Here is a 14,285-nt window from a genome sequence, read left to right on the forward strand (position 1 = left end):
ACCCATCCAAATCCCATGTTTGGCCATCCCAACAATAATCCAACTCGAATGATGAATAGTTACTTGAACAGGTTTGCATAAATTTGGTGCTTGTTGTAGTCATGGGACCCTCGTGATTGCCACCTTCTCAGCCACTTTGTGCTTGGAAGCTTTCTTCTGACTTTTCTTAAAACGTTCTTGGGTATTCAGCCAGTCAGCATTGTCCATTTGATATGATATTATGGCAAGCTGACTTGTCACCATCTTCAGGCAGTCGTGATTACTGATTCGTCTTCTGCTGTGTGCCACCTTAGCTACCCCCTCCTTCCCACTGCTGAGCTTGGGCTTGCTGAACCAGGGAGTTGCCAGGACATGAGTTGGGGTCTCCTTTCTCTCTGCTGCCAGTGTGGGGGGTCTGGAGGCCACTGGTGCAAAGGAAATGCCTCTATGTGGTGTGATCCCCAGCTCTCCATTTAGCATGACCATAGTGGATATTTCCACAGACCATCATTGTGCTTTGTGCACTCTCGAGACTTGGTATCAAGCTTTACAATTTAAAATGCAATTCTGTAATGTGTTGTCCTGTTTCAGCAATTTGGACCATCATGTTTCGTGCTATATCCTTTAAAGAGAGAGTGCTCTGCCCAGCTGACTTGGTTGGTTGTTCCTTATCTCTCAGACATTTCTGCACCATACATATTTCCTGCACCATCCACGTGGTGTGACCACTGTACATTTTCCCTCTGTGATACGGGATGCAATAGACTCCTGGTTTTTGGAATCCTAGATCATTCCCAACAAGGTGCGTTTATAGCGGTGGACAAAATACATACTTGACTTTCTTTATGAAGTAGTCTTTCAATTTTTGAATACGTGCTCTGACATACAGGATAAATGCCTTCGCAACAGGTTTCTATTCTTCCCCTGCAAGTTGTGACCTTGACTCCTTCAGTTTTATGGTGTGCTTGATCTAATGTGGTGGTAACTGTCCTTCTGGAAAACTGTCTGTAGATGCTGCAACTCTGGTGCAAAGCTCTGTTGGATGGAGATTTCATGAGCCCTGTCCTGTAGTGTGCTGAGGATGTCTTCTTGTTGTGAAGAGACATGACAGATGGACTCACACATTGGTTTGCACTAAACACCGTGTCCTAGTGTGTCGTTATCTCTGTTCTACCAGCATGTCTGGGAAGGGAAGCTGATTTTCTTTATTGTAAATATGATGTTTTGGTGCAACAAATTCAAATGTTGCAGGAAGCCTTGTAGATGCTCTTGCCCACCTAGCTAGAACATGAATGTGTCATATAACTATCAGAGAAAATGTGAAGCTTTGTGGGTTGCTGACTCGACCTTTATCTGATGCCTCAAAGACCATGCTAACTACCATTGCTGATACTACAGCTCATCACTACTATGTTGGTCTATTCATAGTGACATCCATTAAACCAGAAGGAGTTTGGTGTGAGAATGAGTCCAGAGAGTACTGTCACTGGCGTTTACCTCCTGTGAGGTTAAGAGAGTCTGTTAGAAGTACCTTAGTAAAAAGAGAAACCACACTGAACCTCACAATGATGTTCTCCTGGCCTAGCAGAAGCCTGAACCTGCTGGGCAAAATGCACTGAATTTTGTATGTGGTGGAGCCACTTTCCAAAAAAGGGCCTGGGAATTATGGTCAGGTGTTTCACTAGCTCAAACAGTGGCTGCACTGATGTTGCTTAGGCTGTGACAGAATACAATCGCTTATTTGTAGGCTCCAAGTAGTTGAAACATTCCTGCTCACAACTGAGATGTAAATTGGTTGTAAATTAAAGTTCTTATATTGCAGTTGTCTTATTAATTTACAGAGTTTGTTGCAAAAGATATAAAAGGTTTTGCAGCAGGAAAGAAGTTGTTGCTGTCTTAATACTAAGCTTGTTACATTGGAGGTGTTGATTGTTGCTCAAGCTAGTAATTTATTCTCATTTTCCACAGAAAGTTCTGAAGTGATCCTTTTGGAAATAGGATGCCATCTTACGTAGTTGGCAGTGGCCTTATATTCTGATACACAGCTAGTTAGTGATTATGCCCACATAAAATGCTGTGTAGTAATTACGGCAGAGCTGGTACAGACATGGTTTCTTTCACAGGTGGCCCTACTTCTGATAATATAGTATAAGCCTATCAAAGGACTGGAATAGAATGTGCTGAGTGGTTGAATTGGGAAGCTCTTGCACCTAGGTCTTCCACGGGAATAATGTGGTTCCTGTGGTAAAGGGTTGAGATTGGAAGTGGCCTAGAGATGGACTAGGGTGTTGTCTAAATTTGGTGGGTGACAGAATACAATTTTTGGGAGGATATGGTTCAGCTGCTCCAGTCTGGGATGATAGGATGATATTTGGTGACAAGGGAGATGTTCATTTGCTATTAATTCCTGGGGATTGGGGGGGGGGGGGGGGTGATCAGGGGAGTGACAGGAGACAAGACATGGGAAACCTGTTTGCTGCTTACATTTGGGGTGTAGTGGCTTTCTGCAAAGGCTTTTGAGTGACCCTCAGCATACTGGGCAAAACAATTCTTGTCACTGCAGGCTCACCAACTGCTGGTGGCCAGACTGTATGGGACTGATTCTTTTTTGTGTGGAAGGGGTGTCAGCTGTTGAAATGCAGATTGTGGTATACACATGGACAGAGGAGTGGATGGAGCCATTAGAGAAGTAGAGGTCAGCATCCAGGAAGGTACCATGTTGGCTTGATGAGGACCAGGTGGAATAGACGGAAAGGCTGGTTTTGAGTTTGTGAAGGAATGAGGATAAAGTGTCCTGGCCCTGGGTCCAGATCATGAAGATATCAACAAAGAATCTGAACCAAGCAAAGGGGTTAAGGTTTTTGGAGGCTAGGAAGGTTTCCTGTAGATGGCTTACAAATAAGTTGGCAAATGACAGTTCCATGTGAGTGCCCATGGCTATGCCACAGATCAGTTTATATGGAGAAGTAATTATTATAGTTAGTAAGGCGTACAAGGAGAGAGGCAATGGGTTTGGAGTTGGATTTTGGAGTGAGTAGTGTTCAGTAGTGACAAGGCCATGGGCATGAGGAATGTTGGTATCATATTTTCGACATGATAGGCTCTCTTCAAAAAGCTAGCAAAGTTTTTGGGTGACTAAACACTTCTGCTTCTCTTAATTTACCATTTTTTTCTTACTTTCTTTGCCTTTAATATTTGCCTGCATTAATTAGAATAATGATTTAATATTATCATTCTTCTACTAACTGCAATTTTTTCAAAATTGTTTTTTATGGAAATTACATTAGTCCTTCCTTGCTTCCTTCACAGGTACAAGTTGTACATGAAAATTTTCTCCCTGTTTCTTATCCACACCACCTTCACAATTTCAGAGAATCTATTTCACCTAATATTTTCAAGAGCTTTCTGCAGATCTACAAATACAATAAATGTAGGTCTGCCTTTCTTCAGTCTGTTTGCTTAGATAAATCATAGGATCAGTATTGACATTAGTGTTTCCGAAATTTCTCTGGAACCCAAATAGATATTCCCTCGAGGTCCAGTTCTACCTGTTTTTCAATTCATTTGTAAATCATTCATGTCAGTGTTTTGCAGGCATAACTTACCAGACTGATAATTAGATAAAATTCACACATCAGCACTCACATCTCCTTTGGAAATGGTATTAATATGTTCTTTTTGATGTGTGAAGGTATTTGTCCTCTGAGGTTCCGAGGCTTTTTGTTCATGATGTTATTGCTTTATAGCCTGTTTCATTATTTACTTTTGAATGAAAGTATATCTCATAAAAATCAGCAGAATTTTTTCAATCTTGTAACAACATGTAGTTCATGGTGTTGTACATATTGTAATGTGAATTTTGTTATGTGGTTAATTACAAATAGTTAAATTCTCCTTGTTTGCCATTTGGTTTTATATATAGTTTTTCTATACCAGTATTTTTTTCTGTGTTCTGTGATATTGCAGATATATTCATTACTTATAAATGTTATGACCACCATAACCAAACACCTCTCATTGCACGTAAATTAGACTAACTTCTCATAGAACTCTAAAATAAGTCATGTGTACGGCATAGAGAGCCGTGTCCGTTGTTAGTATATGCCATGTTATATCATCATATAACATGAAACAGCGTAAATACTGACCCTAATTATTTATTTTTCTTCTAGGGACATAGACGGATGGTATGCTCTGTAGCATGGGCTGATGAAAACACAAGTGTACCATGCAATTTCTTTTCATGTGGATTTGATCGACTGATACTTGGCTGGTCGGTCCAGTTGAGCAAAGATTTGTAGATTTTGCAGTGGAAAATTGCTGTGATCATTGACCATTTTAAAGTGTGTAAAAACAATACACAAACAGTACACAATACACATCTTCATATAGAAACTCATTTTTGAAGGATATGTTAATGTACATGCTTATTTCAGAGCAAATCTGTTTATCAGTGTCTAAAATGAATTCTCATTTTATTATTTGTTGAGTCCCAATTTGTTGTGAGGGGACTTGTATAATAGTCTTGTAAAAACAACTGTTAAAAGTCAGATGTAAATAAGCATTGAATGATATAGGTGTTGCTGTTTTACAGATATTCATCTATTCAATCTTCTGAAATCCTATGAGTGCCTTGTTACATTATTTTATGCAGCTCCACAGCAGTTTATAATTCACAAAATTAATATTTGCTTAAAAACAGTGAGTGTACTGTTAGCTGTAGTAGTTTTACATCTCGTCTTAAATGCTTGTTCATTCTCTTGTGTTTGGCAGTAGATCTACTGTTTCTTGTGCACCATATTAAAAGAGAGAGAGAGAGAGAAATTTTCTGTTACTAAGCATTGTATCCATAAAACTGTACTGACTGTTTTGTTCCTTGTAAATGATGAATTGGTTACCCTAATTGTTCCTTCTGTAAATAATCTCATATTACAATTTGGTTATGTGCTGTACTTTTTGTTGTGATATTTGTATTGTTCCATTATTTTCCTATAATTTGTCACAGTCTTTGTAGTGAGCAAAGTATTGCTCTTTTGTATTCTAATAATGCAAATATATTGATGTTGGTGTGTGTTTCAGTAGCTGTGTTTAATGCTTCCTGTTAGCAGCTCAAGCATATTTTGGATGAGATGTAGAGTATTTGTATCGTATTTTTGTCTTTCACTTACAGCTGCAGAAAATGATGGAAATTCAGCAGCAGTGTTGTAAAACAATATTTAGTGTTACAAAATTGTGAAAAAGAAAGTAGCTACTGACCATATAGCGGAGATGCCGAGTCACAGATAGGATTTTCCGTTTAATATTTTCAGTTACAATGTCATAAGAGGATAGAAAGGATTAAGCAGACTATTTTTGTCTTAGACCTTAATTATTCAACAATTAACAACAAAGAAAAATTCAATGTGTAACTGTAAACCTCTGTCACAGTAATTTGCATGCACAGAGTTGAAGTTTAAAAACATTTGAATCTAGTCGTTTATACTTATGAAGAAGGAGTCCAAGGAAACCTTATTTTTTCCAGACTAGTAGAACATGGTTCCATTAAAATATACACCTTTCGTCTGACTACTGGATGTTAACTGCATAAGTTTGAATACTTTCTATAGGCTTTTTTGTGTTTTGGCTCCCTGGTCCTAAATAAGCAGAAACTGAAGAACGCTGTCTGCTGATCATTGTCCTGTTTTTTCCAGTATTATTTGTGATAGTAATGAGACACATTTTAGCACATCAGAGGCAATAGTTGTTACCGCTCCTCTTATAAGCAATTTATGTGTTGAATACATGAATCACTTAAAAGCCACACATTTAATGCAGCAGGTATTTCGTACATACAGGGATTACAGGTTTAATTTCTGTTACCGTGAGTGCTATGTGTGTGAGGTTGACTCAACTATGTTGTGCTGGATGAAGTTTTCTTCGATTTCTTGCAGTTAAAGTTCTCTGGAAACAGGAAAGGAAAAAAAAGTGTGTGCATTTAATAACAAGCGATGTAGCATAAAATGCAGAAAAAGGTTTTGAGACTGGAAATATCGTGCAAGGGAGGATCAGAAAGTAATGCACAATAATTTTTTTCTCAACTAGCATTGTAGCTGGAGTGTTGAAATTTCATGATATAGTTTGAAGTTTTGCCCTACAGTGGTTATTTTGTTTTCATGTGTAGCTCTAGTGAGAGAAGCCTGAACTATGAAACATGGCACACATGTTACTGTCATCAACTCGTGAAGAGTAGCAATGTGTAGCTCAGTATATGTTGGCCAGAGGAAATAAAGAGAGTGAAATTCGCAGGCCATGTGTGATGCATATAGGGATGAGTGTATGGGCTGTAGCAATATCTCCAGGTGGTGTACATTCTTCAAGAGGGCCGCGTGATTGTTAGTGATTTGCCAAGCTCTGGGCAGCTAGTAACAGCTACATCCCCACAGAATGCAAGAGCCATTGAGACAGCTCCTTTGAAAGACTGGTGTGTGCAACTATGGACCTTGTAGCAGTAGTTAAACATTTCCTATGGTACAGTGTACGGTACTGTTCATGACATGTTGAAGTTTCGTAAAGTTATTGCTTGCTGGGTGCCTAAGAGCCTGACAGACAACCACAAGGGCCAGAGAATGATGACAGGCTTGTATCACTTAACACGTTACACAGTAAAAAAAAGCATGACTTTCTGAAAGGAATCTTCACTGGTAAGGAGTGGTGGGCATACCACTACACGCCTGAAGCCAAGCAGGTCTCTGTGGAGTGGAAACATACGGATACCTCAGATCCACAAGGAGAGCACTTATGACACTGTTCTGAGATATGCATGGTGTGTTACTACTAGTGGACTTTGTTGAACACAGGACCACTGTTAATAACTTTGATACACTTGTGTCATGTCTTTTGTGTCAAACTTCTTCATGACAATGGCTGCGCCAATGTTGCTCTCCTAGTCATGAGAAAATTGTTAAATTTGGATGGGAGGTGCTGCAGAATCGACCATACAATACGGATCTTGCACCATTAAATTTCGATCTGTTCGGCCCCATAAAGAAATTCCTTGCTGGTCAATGCTTTGCAACAGACACAGAAGTGAAATAAGCGGTCTGCAGATGGCTATACTTCAAACCAAATGGGCTTTCTCTATTTCAGCTTGTTGCAGAAAATGGTGGGCAGCATATTGAACATGTTTTGTGCCAGTCACATGGAATTTAAAAACCCAAGCTGATTTTGATTGATGCTTTTTATGCAGTTTTTGGCCTCAGGACAATTAAAAACTGATTTTTCCCCATCTGATGTGGTATGACCTTGCCATGGTGGAGGGGCTTACATAACTAACAGGATCACACCTGTACACCCAGGAACACTGAGTACTACAGTTTGATTAATGTCAAACACACACACACACACACACACACACACACACACACACACACACACCTTGGGCATTGTTGTAGGATTCATTTGTCATTTGTAGTTGACCACTATTAAATTACGATGCTTACTGTGTCATCTATTGCTACATTTTGTAACTATTTATTTTCCTTCTGCCATACATTTTCTCCCCTTCTCCTTTTCGTTGCAATTTGATGTCATTCTGACCAGTGGTGTTATTTCTACAGCAGTTTGAAACTTTAACTTTAATTACAGTCACCCTGTATATCACACAACAGCATCTGTAATTAGTGACCCCGACATGATAATGTGTGGCGACAAACAGAAACGTGCCTGAAGATAATCGGAAGCAAATAAGGTTAGCATCCAAATTCTGCTTTTTTTGGAGTGAAAAAACCTGGAATTTGGTTCTGTCAAGTAGAGGTACGGTTGAGCATTTGCAAAATTGTCACAGTAGAGACCAAATTTAACCATCTAGAGTTGCAATTGGAACCAAAATACGTTGAGAATATTTAGGGAATTATTCATGGCACAGAGGTGAATGAATATCCATTGGTTACGGAACATATACTGAATATATTTTTAAAAAAAGTGTGTGTTAACAGATTAGTCACAGAAATAGATTTGAAAGAGCAAAGGCCTAGCCTGTTACGCCATCCTTGGCAGGTGTAGACATGTTGGAAAAGGCCCATGAGAAACAAGGGCTAGAAACACTTCCGGATTCTATAAGCAAGATTTTAATGTCGGTGAGCAGGGACATGAAAATGTGGCTATAATGGCAGATAGAATAACAGAAGTGAATTCCCATAATGGATTGCTAGTCACGACAAGTGAGTCTTGTAACCAACAGGATGTTCTGGTAACATTGAGTAAGATAATGACAAGAATTTAGGGCTATAGCAACAAATAACTGCAATGTCAACTTATCAGGGCAGATCTCACTGTAGGAGCTTCGAATGCCAATGTATAAATAACTGCAGTAAGTCTCGAAAGAAATACAACCTCAAGACAAATACTGTTACTACCACTTGCTATGGACAGCACTGCAGACCCGAAAGACGTGCACCTGCATGTAACTGATCCAAACAGAAAAAGTGACCCAGCAGCTGAATTAGTAAATTCTGCTCTTCAAGGCAATTCCCACAAAACCTGTGTATTTGTAACCAAGAAATTAAAAAAATAAAATCAATAAAATTAAAAAAAAAACAATAATTCAATTTTTAGTTGACCAATGTTTTCTGGAACAAGACAGTTGCACTCAAAGTGCATGGAAGTGAAAAAATGAGAATTTAAATTCATGTTGTACAGTGGCCATTTAAATCTGCATGGGCTCATCCTCATCATGTAGAAGACCACGGACTGCTAAATGAAAGAACAGTTCCCAACGGTCATCCTGTACCTCAAATAGATTTCCACTGTATTCTCCAAAGCAAAAATGTTTTTTTTTAAGCTGATCTGTTTAAGGCTTATTATCAAATACTAATTGCTGAAAAGATAAGCACAAGACAACTACAATCACACCATTTGGATTGTATGAATTAAATTAATGAGTTTTCGCCTGCAGAATGCACCTTCAACATTTCAGAAATTCATTAAGGTTCTGTTGGGACCGGATTTTGTTTCCTTACTTCGACAACAGTCTAGTTGTCTCGTACACTATTGAACAACACTGAGCACACATCAAACTAGTCTTAGAACGATTGTGTCATTATGGGCTTTGAATCAACATCTCCAAATATGTATTGGGATTAATGAAATAGAATTTCTGGGTTTCTGGATGACACCAGAGAGATCCTACCCACTACCTGAGAAAATGCAAGCGGTTTTGAAGTACGAGTTATGTGACAAACTCCATGAGCTCCACACTTACCTTAGTATTGACAACTACTACAATTGTTACCCTTAAGATGCGGTGCAGACTTGGACTGTATTGGATGACTTTATTAAAGGAATGACATATTAAGTGGACTGAGGAAGCAAAGAAAATGTTCGAGAAATGTAAACATGTTATTGAAAATGCTGCATTATTGATTTTTCCTAACCTGGAGTTATCCATGGTGCTATGCACAGATGATTCAGATGTTGCTTTTTAGTTCTTTCTCCAACAAATGGAAAAGCGAAGTTGGAAACCAGTTTCATTTTTTGACAGAAGCTTGAGTCCACTGCAGAAAGTTTGCAGTTCCTACGACAGAGAATTGTTGGGAATTTACCCTACTGGAAGGAAGAGACTTCATAATTTACACAGACCATAAACAGGGTGTCTACGATCCGGGAAAAACACGGGAATTTTTTCATCCAGGAGAAAACCGGGAAAAACCTGGGAATCTTTTTGAGTTCCGGGAATTTTTTATTGTTTTAGTTTTCAGTTAAATTTTGTGATTTTGACTGATAGGAGCCAATTGTCTAACAAAAAAAAAATTCTGTATCCCGCCTCTGCAGAATAATATTGCAGCAATAAAACATCAATGAGAGAAAAAAACGAAAATAAAACTTAAGTCACAAAGAAAATGCGCCATGTACAACAACAAAACACAATGCTCATACAAGCGTCTGTCAACAGCAAAGTGTGTCCAAGGCTTTAGGAAGACTGTGCAGTGCTTCTTAACAACAAATTGCCTCCAATGGCCGTGACATGACAGTTTTTTTTACATTAAATTCGTTTTATTGCAAGATCTTTTAATGTTTCACACGTATGAACATGCGGACTTCCTGCGTCATCGTAGCTGCGCAAGTGCAGTGACGCCTGTTATCTGGCGCTCTCTGGCAACTGCCAAAATGTAGCTTTCTAATAGGTCACTGAAAAATATTGTGTGTATTGCTTTGAAAAGCATTACTTTCAAAGTAAATTTCCTTTTATGTAAGATGAACTATGTGAGAGAGTGTACAACTATTTTCTTAAATCACAGAGCGTTTGACACTCATTTAAAAATCAACTCTTTAGGGATGACCATATGAAGAATTTAGAGCCCAGAAGATCAGGCATTTACGTTGTTATTAAAAATAAATTACTCACACATTTATGTGATGCATGACGCCCAAAAAAGATCAACAATATATGTGGAAGCTTAGCTTCTCTTTCAGCTTATTAATCTTAGAGACCAATATTATATGTGATAGCTTTGCTTTTCTTGTAGCAACAATTGTACATTAATTTAAGCCATTAATTTTTTTTATTTGTGTATTCGCGCTACTTAAGAGTGATCTTGCTATTGGCTGACTACATCACGTGTCACATGCTGTCTTCAGCTGGTGAGATCAGGTGACATGAGCTGTGACTGGCTTACAAAAGCGCGTCGCAATCTCGATTTTAATGCTTTGAAAAGTAACATGCGGTGTTTGGTGGAATTCGAATTTATACCTTCGTAACACGGAAATATGCAGTGTATATGTTGCTGCACATCAAAGATCTTTCCAAAACGTGTTTTTTTTTTCCCCCTGAATTTCATTTTCTAAAGTGCCAGGAAATTCTATGCCGGTGTATAAAACCATAAACCATAAAAGAATTTATAAGTGCCGAGAAAAAGTATACTGTCACTTAACACAGAAAAAGTGTATTTTCACCCAGGAGAAAGTGTATTTTCAACTGGGCAATCCAGGAAAAAACCGGGAATTATTTTTTCTTGTCCATGTAGACACCCTGATAAACCACTCACATTTGCATCTGAGAAAAAGCAATGGAAAAGGCTTCTACTCGACAGACGAGACAGCTGCAGTACATTTCATAATTTTTGACTAATGTTCATCATGACAACATTGTCATGATGAAGTAACAATTATGGACTGTGATGAGATTGGCAAGAGCCAGCTACAGGATCAAGAATTGCAGCAACTCCAAACAGTGAGCAACTCCTTAAATTGGTCATATCAGCTTCCATCATGAGAAACACTGTGGTGTGATATTTCAACTGCAAATATCGGAGCTTACATTTCTCAAGCTTTTTGTTATTTAATATTTCTCCATTTTCATGGTTTAGTTAATCTTGGCATAAAAATTGCAGTTAAACTGCTAATTAATAGAGTTACAAGGGCTGTTCGGAAAGTAAGGAATGATAGGTCACGAAATGGAAACCACAGTGAAAATCAAAACTCTCTTATTTGCAACAGTTAGCTACAACTCCCAGCTACTTATCTCCATAGTCACCAATCCGACTTAGACATTTGTCGTAGCATTGTACCATCTTTCCAATACCCTAGCTATAGAAGGCAGCCACCAGTGCTTTCCGCCAATTCTCTACCCTGGCCTACAGCTCGTTGCCTGTGCCAAAATGTCTTCATAATCAGTGGTTCATGTGGACAGAGATGAAACTCAGAGGGAAACAATTACAGGCTGTATTGTGGGTAATCAAACATTTACAATTGAAAATGAAGCAGGAGCATCTTCATTGCCCTTGCAGAATGCGGCTGAGAAATGTCTTGAAAAAGAAAACGCATGACAGTTATGTAAAGTTAGCTGCATAGCTTCAGGTGAAATTTCTCACCAGGCCCCTTGTACTTGGCTGGAGACACTATTGTTCTAGGTATCTTTATGTGTTCCCTGTGTTCTCAGAACTAAAAAGAACGATGCAGCGTGATTGACGGGCATACTAGAGACACTGCCCAACACACCTGTGCAAAACTTCATCAGATTTTCCCTGTGGTTTCCATTTCGCAACTGATCGTTCCTTAGTTTCCGAATAACTCTCATGTTTGGTCAAACTTAAAATGTGATGTGAGACAATGGACTAAATCTTCATGTTAGCTCCAGGAAACCAGGGTCACTTGCCACACAAAATCACAAGTTGGAAGATTTGTAGAACTTTGTGATCAGAGACCAGATTATATGCAGTAGCCTGTTGCATGTGCATTTGCACATTTGGCTTGTTTTCACCGGTTATTGTATATTTTAACCAAAAACTAGTGATGACGCATGTTTTCGTTCTATGTTTTGATGTCTCTCAGATTAACTGTAACCTAGAACTGCGTGCAGTCGCTAACCGAGAGGCCACTGCCTAGCGAAATCATTACAGAAGAGGAACAGGAACAAGCAGACACAGTCAATGCTACTGCACCCGCGCCTCCGCTGTTATACCGTACTCCCATTTTAATGTGCTACATACCTGCCTATCAAGTGCCTAAGAAACAAAAACTTTATTTTCACTCTGTTAGTTTTCAGTGCCAGATTTGCATATCATTTGCGAATAAATATTCTCACGTTGATCATCTGGTAAGGTAAACTACCATTCAGAATAAAAAGCATAGGGAACACAAACATATTTGCAACAGAATTGAAAGGTAACTTAGTTGTGGCAACAGGGAGATCATGCACTTGACATATATGGTCAGCTTATCACCACTAAATGTCAAGGAGTTCATGTGCCTGCCACTTAGAGCACTGCCTCACGCTTATTCCCTGCTGTGGCATGAACACTCTGTGAATTCTGTGATTTACTCATTAATTATTCTGTTGGTATTGACCGGTAACTAGTTCTTCCACTATTGTTGAAGGAAATCAATGCCAGTATTCTCTCTCCTATTTGAGTTTATTACACAGACTAGCTGGAAGCAACATATGTTAACACAGAGCAGCAAACTGTTGAAAGCAATAACTGCTTTCCCTAATGCACCAGCTGAGCATGTCAAAATAAGCTGCGGCCTCGTATCCCTACGAGATCAGCAACACTGGTGACCCCAATATGATCATGGCCATGTATATGGATTGCAAGAGTAGATATTGTTTCATGCAACAGAAACATAATGGACAATGAGACACCTATTACTTCAGAACTGGCAGTATGACTTCCTCTGTTTTGGCTGAACAACCCTGCATTCTGGTTTGCACAGTTGGGGGCAAGTTTTGTGTTTCAGGATAATGACGGATTCTACCAAATTTGTACTAGTGGTTAGTCAGCTTGATCACAGGTATGCAGGAGAGGTACAGGATATTATAACCAACACCCCTGGAGACAGATGCATACCTGAAACTTAAAGCTGAACTCATACATCAAGTGCCTGCCTTGCACTAAGAGAGAATATGTGCTCACCCAGGAGGATATAGGAGACAAAAAGCCTTCACAATACCTCTGCCACCTATGAAGCAAGGTCAATGTGACACCATCCTGGACATGGTACTACGCATGCTATGGAGTAGCTGACTGCCAGCACAAGTCAATGCCAAAATCACACCGCAAACTGAAATGCCTCTGAACGATGTACCAATCTAGCTGACTGGATACAGGACACCGTCGTAACTACCTCCTGTCCTGAACTGATGGAAAAGTGCAGCAGTACTTCAGTGGGTGTCAAATGTGATTGCGATGAGTTGTCAAAAAACGTTGTGGTGCTGGAACAGCAACTGAATGATGGCCTGTTGAACAAAGCTGACATCATAAGCAAACAATTGAGTGAACTTTTCACCAAGCACCACATTAAAGGTAGATATTGATGGAGATTGTGGAATTGTTCTGTATTCAACACTCCTCGCTGTGACAGCTCACAAGCAGCTAACATTCACTGGTACCATCAGCAGGTCTGTGACCAAGTGCATAAGTGTAATCTGTCATGTGAATATGTCAACCTTAAGCACAAGGCAGAAGTTGACACATCTGTTCCTCTGCCTGCATGTTTATGACCAACCACAATATGAGCTGCAGATTTTTGGTCGACACAGGAGCGCACTCAAATTTTTTGCGTGAGGCAAACCACATAAGTGACGCCTAGCCACAAGCTTGGTGTCTAAACCTCTGCCAACCAGACATAAAGCTGGCAGCCTGTGGAGCTATATCTGGGGTTACAACATGGCTTAGCAACGAATTTCGTCATAACTGACATGGCAGAGCTGATAATTGGGTGGATCTCCTAGCACACTATTGCCTGCTCCTGGATGTTGCCAATGCCCACTTGCTGGACACCATCACCATGCTGTCTATGGCTGTCTTCTGGCACTACACAGCTGGCTACAA

At 39.4% G+C, this 14,285-nt stretch overlaps 1 protein-coding gene across 3 annotated transcripts in view; it reads left to right on the top strand.

Moving 5' to 3' along the window:
- Window positions 1-5,057, top strand: part of LOC126266612 (WD repeat-containing protein 37) — a 110,713-nt gene extending 105,656 nt beyond the window's left edge. For all 3 annotated transcript variants that reach the window (XM_049970955.1, XM_049970954.1, XM_049970953.1), the window contains one exon: window positions 4,152-5,057. In XM_049970955.1, coding sequence (XP_049826912.1) covers window positions 4,152-4,280 — 129 coding nt within the window. In that variant the 3' untranslated portion in view covers window positions 4,281-5,057. The remainder of the gene's footprint in view (window positions 1-4,151) is intronic.
- The last annotated feature ends 9,228 nt before the right edge of the window (window positions 5,058-14,285 follow it).

Source organism: Schistocerca gregaria, chromosome 4 (assembly GCF_023897955.1).
Source record: "Schistocerca gregaria isolate iqSchGreg1 chromosome 4, iqSchGreg1.2, whole genome shotgun sequence".
In the NCBI taxonomy this organism is placed as follows: Eukaryota; Metazoa; Arthropoda; class Insecta; order Orthoptera; family Acrididae; genus Schistocerca; species Schistocerca gregaria.